Source organism: Cinclus cinclus, chromosome 4, assembly GCF_963662255.1.
Source record: "Cinclus cinclus chromosome 4, bCinCin1.1, whole genome shotgun sequence".
NCBI classification, from domain to species: Eukaryota; Metazoa; Chordata; class Aves; order Passeriformes; family Cinclidae; genus Cinclus; species Cinclus cinclus.
The window spans coordinates 53,857,962-53,868,923 of record NC_085049.1 but is presented as its reverse complement, the minus strand read 5'-3'; the positions used below and the strand labels follow the sequence as shown (position 1 = coordinate 53,868,923).

At 51.5% G+C, this 10,962-nt stretch overlaps 1 protein-coding gene across 1 annotated transcript; it reads right to left on the bottom strand.

Annotated features, from left to right (window-relative positions):
- Nucleotides 1-9,260: 9,260 nt before the first annotated feature.
- ASCL1 (achaete-scute family bHLH transcription factor 1) lies at nt 9,261-10,339 on the bottom strand. The gene has a single exon (XM_062491263.1). The coding sequence runs from the start codon at nt 9,925-9,927 to the stop codon at nt 9,271-9,273; it is 657 nt and encodes a 218-aa protein (XP_062347247.1). The 5' UTR covers nt 9,928-10,339; the 3' UTR covers nt 9,261-9,270.
- Nucleotides 10,340-10,962: the final 623 nt, after the last annotated feature.

Sequence of the window (10,962 nt, the reverse complement as noted above, 5' to 3'; positions counted from 1 at the left end):
CCAGGGGTATTTGGGATTTAGGTATGTAGTACCTGCTATTAGATACTTCTGAAGTCTTTATCAGTGCTTTCCTCTTGGTTTCCTGGTCTCCTTTCAACCCATACTTGTTCTCAACATACTGTGCTAGTGAGAGTTGTGAGAATGTCTACATGAAGATGTTTGCAAATGTGTATTTACCCTGGAAGCTGGTTCAGGCATAATTCTCAAGCTGGTGCCAACCCAGATATGAGAAGTGGGAGGCCAAAGAGGAAGAAGAGAAGGAAGCAAAAATGAGAGGAAAAAATATAAAGTGCTGCCAGGCTCATCCATGGACATAGATCTGTCTAGAACCTTAATTGGCTGGTAAATTCCATCTTCAAATCATTGAGCGTGCAAAATCTATGAGAACCACAGGAGACTCTGGAGTTCATCTGAGCAGCAACACAGCCAGGAAGAGGTGGAAGTGATACTCTGGAAGTATGGAAGCTGTGCCTCTTTTATGTTTTTTTTCGTAGGTACCGTAAGTGTCCTTGCTAAATCAGGGCACATAACTAAGTAGGCCCATAATGATGTGCTTTGGAGTAACCTAAAATGTGGTTTGCCATGAAACTTAAAACAGCATGAAGCAAAGTGTGTCCCACTGCCTGTTTTTCAGACTTTTGAATCAGCTGCTCCAAATGGAGTCTGTATGGCATGGAGGATTATATACACACATATATGTGTAATTAAAAGAAACTGCAGTTAAAAGTCTTGGGTCTTTAAGGATTGCCCTTCATCTGAAAGTTTCAAATGGCTGGTTACTAGTGGTCAAAGTGACCCTTTGCTTGTAAACCAACAGTCTGATACTATTCCATTTATTGTCTTAAAGCTACTGCTGTCCCTCAGAGACACAGTAGTGGATGTAGGCAGGACTGTGGGTTTTGTGCCAGCTGGTTCTACCATCATTTGCTGCTGCATCCCCTGAGATGCAAAAGCAAAGATCTCCAGTACAGGGACACTAAAGTACGTCCTTAAATGTGACTGCCATTTAGGAGGCAGGCAGGCTTCCTGCCCTGCTCAGGGAAACCTCCATCACCCCCTTGCAGGCCCTTGGCAAGCAGGACGAGCAACCTCTCAGTGCTGTTGCCCAGGCTGTGTTTGTCCTGGATGGGAGGCAGGACTTCGCTCTCCCACACTGTCAGTCAGGTGCCTTTCAGGAGCACTGTGTTCACATCTACAAGTGCACACATGAATTACTGTTTACTCAATAACAAATCAAACAAATTCTCTCCTATTCAGAGCAAACCACAATGATAAAAAGGAGCTGATTTCCACTATTATGAGCACCGATTGATGTCTTCCCTTCTCTTGACTGTCTATTTCACTTACAGGTGGCTTTTCTTTTTCCTTTTTTCTTTTTCATTTGGAAATGTCATCACCGCTTAATTAGCAACGTGTTGTTACCTGAAAGTAAGAACAAATCTATCTTAGGCCATATGGCAGGGTTTTAATCTGCACTGTCACAGTATAATTGTGTTGAAATGGCTTCCCTTTTCAGTCAAAACTGCATTTCACACTTTACCAATATGGCGCTTTTCCTTTCCTCTTCCAAAATAATACAGCCCTGACAGTCCAGAAAGTGCAAATTAAAATAGTTCCAAGCTGTGACCAGCAGCAGGAGGGGAGAGTGAGCAGAGAGTGGTGTGACTGGTGGGGAGGGAGGAGGACTGCATCCCAAAACTGGAACCTGTTCTGTGATCTGCTTGTGTGAAATCGAACCAAATGAGTTTGGGCTCCATTTAGAAGAAAATTCTCCTCTCCCCTATAGCAAAGGCCTGGATTATGCCACTCGGGACAGTTACAGGAAGTCTTTGTGAAGTTTACGTTTCCTTCCCTGGTGCTATTTGGAGCTATATAGAAACAGAATCCAAGAAAGCTATATGTTTGTGCAAATCAGGAGTGACCAGCAGAAAACTTTGCAACTGACTGTTGTAGTTGTTTACAGGGTCTAAGAGAAGATTGAAATACATGGTTTGATGGGTAACATTTTCAAAGTAATTTTACTCCTAAGCAACTTACAGATGTTTACTCTGATGTTTTAGGATACGTAACTGTCCTTTTCTGGGTGTTAGGTGAAGACAAAAAACTGGATTGAATCCTGTTTGCAGTGGGACAAAAGGAAATATGGGTTGTCTGTCCCCCAGAAAAATAAGGTACGGTATTAGTATTAGCAGGCTCTTCCCACAGCACCTTGCAAAAAGCAGAGTCTGGATCAGAGAACCCCTCTCTCTTGCCAGTTTTTCATGTTCTCCCAAGGCTGCATATCCCCAGGCATCCGTGAGAAACTACATATGGTCTCTGTTTAGCATTTGTGGATCTCAGGCTAAAATTGATTAAGTCAGGACAAAGTCATAGCTAGCAATGAATCTAGATAGTCCATGAACAACACCCTCAGTTTCCCATGCCTGCATTTTTACCTATCTTACCCCTCTGTAATTAGAACAGTAAGTACCAGGTAGCCAGATAGAGGGAGAAAAAGTATATCTTGAAACTTCTCCCCTCTCCTACCAGTTGCTTGTGTTTCTCCAGGACAGAAGTGTCAGAGACAATGAAAGTCCCAGTGCTCTGTGAGGCTTTTCATTTGTCTACATCCTTCAAGGGCCATATCTGGCTTCAAAGCCACAGGAGATTCCTGCATTCTCTGAAGGGGAGTAGCAAGTACCATTTTGCCTGGATGTACTATGCTGCTCCAAGCTGTGCATGGGACAGAGGGCTGGGATTCCTGTCCCGAGGGTAAGAGTTTCCTCCCCACAGGATGTGTAGGGATCACACAGCTCTCTAACCATGGGCAGTCTGATGTCTTTCACATGCTGTCTGAACTGCGTTGCTGTATCCATTTACAGATATAGCCCCCAGAACACCTCAAATTGGAGGGTTGGAGGTACTCCTTTCCTTCAGTCACTTCGTATTTTGCTGGAATTTCATTTTTACAACCCCTATATGAACACTGCAATGCACAGCAGTAATCTATCCCAGTCTTTCCCACCCAGCAGAAGGCTGAATATAGAAGCTGCTCAGTGCTGATCTGCTCCTTATCAGTTATTAACATATAGGTGTATTTGCAATGAGACAACAAAGGCAACAAGGGCAAAAGAAAACAAAGAATTTAAGTGATGACCTGAGGTTTTGCTCACAATAAGAGATGAACCAGAGCTCTCTTGTTATTTGAATGACTGGCAAAACTGTGTTTTGGCCAGGAAAGTCGAAGTCTAGATGTTCACTTACAGAAATCAACATCAGTGCAGGGGGAGCTTTAAATATTGTAGTGTCCTTGTTGATAGGTATTTAACTAGGGAAAGGACTCGAGCATATGGCTAGTTGATCTGGCTAGTTAAAACTGTACATTTGAAACAGATTTTCCTAAGAAATTCTAAAGAGTAAGATGGATCTGGTGCTCTGCATTAGCACAGCTTCTCTGACATGAGGTCCTTCAGCCCAACTGCAAGTTGGCCACACTGGACATCTGCATGTTACGGAGATGAGACTGGAGGGAGAAAAAAGCAGAAACCAGTGACAGCTTTGTCGGGCTGCTGTTTGACCAGGTATCTCATGTGCTTTGCAGAGCTGATGCAGGAAAGGGTTGAAGGTGTAAAGGGATGGTGTGAGTGCGTGCGCGCGCGCACGTGTGTGTGTGTGTGTGTGTGTGTGTGTGTGTGTGTGTGTTTGTACAATAGTCCTGAGAACAAATATAGTTCTGGAGCATGAAACAGAAGGATGACTATCAAGTGAGAACATCCAGCTGCAGGTCCTTTCCTCTTTTTCCAGCTTTTGGATGAACTGCAAAGCCGAGGGGGACTCTTAACTGCCTGGGCCTATCCATTTGTCTCTCTCACTTTCCTTCTCTGTCCCTAACCCCCCCTCCCTCTCCCTCCTGCAGCTCCAGAGGGTGGAGGTGCGATTCGCTATGCCCGTTTTTTATTTCCAGCACGCTTGACAGGCTGGGCGAGGAAGGCGTTAATGTTTTCTGACAGGCCCCCTCTAATTGTTGGAGCTTTTCTTCTCTGCCTTTTCTGTGAAATTCTGACTTAGCGAGCAGCATAACAAAATGCTCTGGCATTGAAATGTGCGCTTGCACTACACTGGGCTCGGGGAAACAGCATTATTCATGAAGATTTTCAGCTGTTTTTGTCTTTTAACTAACCTTTGAGTTTGATCAGAGACTAGCCGGGCTCCCTTTCTCAAAAGGCGGTCTTGGCAACCCGACAATGGAGCCAAACTGTTTTCCCTGTTAAAGAGATAACTATGCCGTTGAGTTGGTACATGGGGGAAATTAATCTTCAGGCGCATACAAATGATAGCTTTACCTCAGCCTGCAATCGCATGCATGGGATTATTAATAGGACAGGGGTATGGAGCAGAAGGAATTCAGACTGGGGCAGGAAACTTAAAAAAAAATCGCAACCCCAAGCCCATCATCCCTTTTGATTGTATAAAACCTGCGATTGATTCTTCACCACTTGCCTTTTGCAGCAGGAATTAGCCCCGCATTGTGCGGCCTGACACTCTAAGAGCTCTCTCGCTTGGGAGCTCGAAGTTGCTGGGGCGCACCGGGAAGGGGGGAGTGGGAGGGGGTGCTACCGGGGGGGTCCCTTCTCCCCTCTCCCCTTTCCAAGAGGCGAGGAGCAGGGAGACGCAGAATCTCCCCACGCTTCAAGTCGAGCTAATCCCTGAATGCACTGAGTAATACGCGCTGCATTACGGAGCGGCGAGCCGGAGCGTCCCGTGCGCGTCTCCCCCTCCCCATCCCCGCACCCCCGCCCGGCCTCGCCCGCCTTTCCTTGGGCAGGTGCCCGCTTCCCTCGCGTGCTGCCGGCCCCTCTCCGCTGGGCCCGGGCGGCGCGGAGAGGAGAGGAGAGGAGAGGAGAGGAGAGGAGAGGAGAGGAGAGGAGAGGAGAGGAGAGGAGAGGAGAGGAGAGGAGAGGAGAGGAGAGGAGAGGAGAGGGGCGGGCGTGCGGCAGCTGCGTTGGGCGCACGCCGCCCCCGAGCCCGGCGGGTCCCCGCCGCGCCGCCGCCGCCGCAATAAAGGCTGAGGCACGACACGCGCGGGGACAGCGCTGCCCGCTGCCTGCCCGGCCCCCACCGCCCCCCCGCCTGCCCCTGCGGGCCCGCACACAAAAGGCAGGACCTGCGCCGCGGGGAGGGGCAGGACAGAAAAAGGAAGAAGGAGGGGGGACAAACAACCAAATAAAAAAAAGGGAGGAAATTTTTTTTTTAAAAGAAAAAAGATCTTTAGAACAGGGAAAGAACCCCCGGGCTCCCCAAAAGCCAGTGCTAGCGGGCCTGGGTGCGGGTCGGCGCCTCTCGCTGAGGGGAAGGTGAGAGGAGGGCTGGAGGCTCGAAGGAGTTCTCAGAGCCCTTCCCGGGAACAGGGCCTTGGGGGCTTCACCCTCCCTTCTTACCTGTGCGGGAGCGGTGGAGGCGCGGAGGCTCCGCGGGGCCGGCGCTGCTCCCGCGCGCGGAAAAACAAGTTTGTGCATAAGATGGGAACACGGGGGGAGCCGTGGGGAGGGGGCAGCGGCAGAGCTGCCCCGAGGAATGGGGAGGGAGGGCAGACCCCAGGGCGCGGGGAGGCTCCCGCACGGCTCCGCGGGCCGTGGTGCGGGAGGCCTCGCCGTGCTCCCCCTCTGCCCGAGGGTCTCGGCCTGGAGGAGGGCACGCAGTCTGGGAGAGGCGTTTGTTAGCGGGACACTTTTCGTGCATTGCGATAAATAAACGCGTAGGTAGGTAAATTAATAAATCCGTGGCCGAGCAACTTTCATCCGCACGCATATCCCTTCTCCGGTCCTCCTCCCCCAACCCCCACCGATTCCTGAGTAGTTCTAAAACTTATACTGCGCCCAAAGAAGTCCCTGATTTATGGAGTTTACTAATGCTAACTGAATACTGTCTGTCAGGCAGAGCTGAAAGGCTCTCTGCGCTAATACAAGAAAAGGCTTTGTGTTGCTAAGCGATTAGAGCAGATGTAATGAGATTTACCCCAATCCTGCTTTGCCCTTTCCCTATCTTCAGTAAAATTGTGTGTGTGTGTTTTCTTTCTTTCTTTCTTTCTTTCTTTCTTTCTTTCTTTCTGGAGGGGGCTGAGGGGAAAAGGGAGGGAGGAGGTGGTGAATTTCTGAGCCTGCCTTATACATTGTAGCGAACAACAGCGTAACTTTGCCTTTAGTTTAATGAGTCTGGATATTTACTATTCAGAAGTGAGCAAAAAAGAACACCTGTCTACACAAGGAAGAGAAATTTCGCCTTTGTAACAGAATGAAACATTATCCTAATGTTATATTCATAGCTATAAATTACTCGCTACACTTTCTTTGCATACCTTATCTGTACACTTGCAAAAGTGGGTAAATAAAGAGGGAGATGCTGTAAAGGGAGAGCGGATGGCGGCATATAACGGTTATTATTGTCATAACTAAACATTAGTTCCACGAGCGGTTAAAACAATGAGTGTTTGTGCTAAAGTAATGAGGGATTTCGTGACCCCACCGTGTCCCGTCCTCCCATCCCGTCCTCCCCCTCGTCTTCCCTTTCACCCCCCCTCCCCCGCGATTAAATCACGTATTGATCATTTCAGGGCGTGGGGGGAGGAGGGGAAGGGGCAAACGTGTGTGTACTTCTAAAGTAATGCAGGAAGGACTATGCATTGACGTACACACATATAAACATCCATGTGTGCGTATGCGTCCGTGCATACCTATATGTATATTTTGATATACATATATATATGTAGAGAGAGAGGCAGAGAGTTACACATACACGCTCGCAGAGGGAAAATTCCGGACTCCTCCACCAAAGCTTTCCCCACTCCTTTTTTAAAATCAACGCATCCCTTGTAACTCGACGGCACATTTGTAGCGGGGCGGACTAGTTTTTTGCTTTTTTTTTTTCTTTTAACTCCGTACTCCCCCCGATCTTTATTGGGTTTTGTGGCTTTTTTTCTTTCTTTCTTTCTTTCTTTTTTTTTTTTTTTTTAAGATGCATTTTGAGCTTTGCTTTCCGCTTGGCTTGGTGCACGCAAACTGAATTTGCAAGTGATGCAGAAGCCAGGCGAAAAGAAGGCGAATTCTGGTCACGTCCTTGCTAACTGACAACAAGCAGGCTAGCCAAAAAGAAAAAAAAAAAAAAAAGAAAAAAAAAGAAAAAAAGCGGGGAATGGGGGGAAGAGTCCAGTTTCTTTTTGAGTCTTGGTAATTGGGTACTTTTACAGGCAGATCACGCTATTTGGGCAGAACAACAAGTTTGGAAAGACCAACATCTCTACGCTGCCACCGATTTCTACTACTTTATTTATTTTTTTATTTTTATCTCATTTCTACTCTCGCTTCCCGTCTTCCTCGCGACGGTTTTATTTACCCAGCCACTGTCTTCGCAGAGGAAACACAGCGCCCCGTGTTTGGGGTGGCGGCGGCTGTGCCATCCCCCGTGTTTTCCTGCCCCGTTGGGTCAGAGCCGCGGAGGAGGACAGGGTCACACCGCCGAAACGCGGGATGGAGCGCCCTCTTTTTTTTAAGGCTCGGGCTTTGGGAGAATTCTGTAATGTGCAGTGATTTCAGGAAGGACAATGCAATCATTAATCATCCCCTCGCCTTTTGATTTGAATACACATTTGCAACACAGAAGGGCAAAAAAACAATGGTGATAGCTCTAGATCTTTGCATATTTATATCGAGATAGATAAAGATATATATGTTACATCCATCAGATACAAACACTTCATATGCAGCTTAGCTCTGGTATAACATCGATCAACATTCTGTCCTTACATTCGTCGTTGTCAATGGCAGAAAGAAAAAAAAAATGCATGCGGTAGGCAGCTGATAATTTTAATTTTAAAAAAGTTTTATTACGAAACTAGTTTGTATAAAATAGGGTTATACAGGACCTTTGTAAGTTTGTAATAAAACAGTAAGAAAAGGCAGTGGTGGAGGGGTTGTTTGTTTGCTTGTCTGGTTTTTCATTTTTTTTTTCCTTTTTTTTTTTTTCCCCGCCCCCCCCAAAACAGCATATGAAAACAAATGGCTACCGTTTTGCGTTTGGACAATAGCTGCATAAACTTTGTTCACTTTGAACATTGTTTAATGACATTATTAATACATTAACAAAGTTTCTATAAAGTAAGACACATTGGTGCTAAAGTACATCTGGAGGAAATCCAAGTCCTTTACAAAACCACATACAAAAATGGCAGTTGTAAGGTAACAGTGACTACGAGTCTAAACATGAAGAGGTAATAAGCATTACATATTAAAAAAAGTATCAAGATATACAGATTTTAAACCATTTGTACAAAACCTCTATAAATTTCTCTCTCTCTTATGTACAAAAATAGCTTAATATATCCCCAACCGGGTTAGGATAGATACAAATAGATTTTCTTATCATAAAAAAATTCACGAAAAAAAAAAAGATTGGAAGCATTCTATGATGGAAACGAGAGGAAAAGTTTGGATCGAGGGGAGGGAGAGGCACGCGGAGATGGGGGTAAATGGGGCTCCAGGGACTTCTTTGAGTACAGCATAGCTTAACTTCAGCATCTCCACAGACATCGGGAAAACTAACTTTGTCCACAGGTGATGAACGCCAGTCTCTGAATGGCCGCGGCGGCGGCGAGGTGCGGAGGCGGGCCGTCTTTCTGCTGAGGAAGAGGAAGAGGAAGAAGAGCTCCTCCGCCGGCCGAGGAGCGCAGCACCCTTTCCCTCCGGGGACAGCCCTCTTTCCCGGGGCTCCCCCGCCGGACACCCGCTCCGCCGGGGCGCAGTCCGTGGCAGTGCGGCGGAGTGCAAAGGCCGGCTGGTCTCCGGAGCCGGGGGCGACGGCCCCGACCGCCCCGCGGCGCGCAGCGCTGTGCCCGCCCGCCGGGAGACGTGCCCGCACCGCCCTCCGACGGCAGGGGAGCTGGAAACGCAACAGGTTCTTTTTCTGCGCGGATTTTTGTCTCTGTGTGATCTGATTTTTGTGGGTTTTTGTTGTTGTTGTTGTTGGTTTTTTGTTTTTTTTTTGGTTTTTGTTTGTTGCTTTTTTCCCCCCTTTTTCAACTGTCCTGTAACAATAAAAGAGAGAGGAGATCAGAGCCGCCCCGGGACCAGTGCAGCGTCGGGCCGTAGAGACGCTCGTAAGTACCGCGGGGAGCTCCGGCTGCGCACCCTCCCCCGGTGGCTGCGGCCCCGCCGCCCCGTGTCCGACCCCCCGCTATCCCCCCGCTATCCCCCCGGCCCTCCGCGGGTGCCTACCCACCTGCGGGGGGGCGGCCGGCGTTCAGAACCAGCTTGTGAAGTCGAGAAGCTCCTGCTCCTCGGGGCTGAGCGGGTCGTAGGAGCCCTCGTCAGAGGAGTAGGAAGAGACGGGGGAACCCGCCATGGAGTTCATGTCGTGGGAGTAGCTGGGAGAGATGGTGGGCGAGAGAACGCCCGCCTGGAAGGCGGCGCTGACGGCGTCATGCTCGTCGAGCAGCTGCTGCAGGGCGCGGATGTACTCGACGGCGGAGCGGAGCGTCTCCACCTTGCTCATCTTCTTGTTGGCAGCTCCGTTGGGGACGTGCTCCCGCAGCGTGGCGAAGCCCAGGTTCACCAGCTTCACTCGGTTGCGCTCCCGCTCGTTGCGCCGCGCCACGGCCGCCGGCTGCTGCTGCGGCAGGCTGTACCCGAACCCGCTGAAGTTGAGCCTCCTCTTGCAGCGCATCAGCTCCGGCGAGGCCGAGCGCTGCCGCTTGGCCGCCCGCGGCGCCGAGGGCTTGCCGCCCGGGGAGGGCTGCCCTCCCGCCGGGCTGAGCTGCGGCGGCGGTGCCCCCGGGGGCGGCCCCGGAGGGGCGGCGGCGGCAGCGGCGGCCACCGCCGCGGCGAAGAAGCACGCCGGCTGCAGGAAAGGCGGCTGCCCGGCGGCGCTGGACATCCTGGCGGGGCTGCCGCTGGCCATGGACGAGGGAGCGTCCTGCGAGGCAGGGGCGCCCGAGTGAGGGCCGGTCCCCGTTCCCTCACCACCACCACCACAGAGAAAAAAAAAAAAAAAAAAAACAGAAAAAAAAATCGAAAAGAGAAAAAAGAAAAACTTGCCACGATCAGTTGAATAAATAAATAAATAAATAAAAAGAGCTAGGCGACAGACGCAGGGGAAAGGGACAGCGGCAACCGACGGGAGCGGACGGTGGAGCCGGGCGGGCGGCTCTGCCCGCCCCCCTCCCTCTCGCCCTCCGTGCGGCGGCCGCGGGGAGGCTCGTGGCGCTCGCGTGTGCGCAGGCTGCTTTGCAAAGCCCCTTTTGCAAAAAAGTGGCTGAGGATTGTGTCTCTTATAAGGGGCGGACGGGGCTCGCTCCCCCCCTTCGCCTACACACACACACACACAGACACACACAGACACACAGACAAACCTCCCCCCGCCACCCCCCGCGCTCACACGCACGCACACCCTGCACCTTGCGCCTTCCACGCTCCCCGGCTTTGCCGGCCGCGACGCGCGGAGCGCCGCCGGCTTTTCAGCGCGGGACACACACGCACACGCACACACACGCACACGCGGACGGACGGACGGACGGACACACAGACACACACGAGCCCCCGCGCCCCCCGCCGCACACGCGCTGCCGGCCGCGCGGCTCCGCCCCCCCCCCCCGCCGCTCCCCCGCCCCGCGCGCCGCCCCCGCCGCTCGCGGGTTTGTTGTCGCAAGTGCGTGCGCCCGGCGCGTGCCGCGCTCCCGGCCCTGAGCAAACACCCGCGCCGGGGCGCCGCGCGGGCCGGGGGCGGGGCGGGAAAGCGTGAGGGAGGGAGGGAGGAAGGGAAAGGGGGGAGCCCTGCCCGCCGAGGCGAGTCCGGGAAGGGCCCCGCACCGCGCCGAGGGGCCCCGGGGTGCGCGGGGCATCTCCTGCCGGGGCCATCTCAGCGGTACCCGCCGGGGTCTGGAGGGGAGGGAGGGCCGCCGTGCGGGACGCTTAGGCGTCCCCAGAGCGGTGCGCG

Excerpts from the sequence above, each read along its gene's own strand:
- ASCL1 (XM_062491263.1), bottom strand. The coding sequence starts at position 9,927 with ATGGCCAGCGGCAGCCCCGCCAGGATGTCCAGCGCCGCCGGGCAGCCG.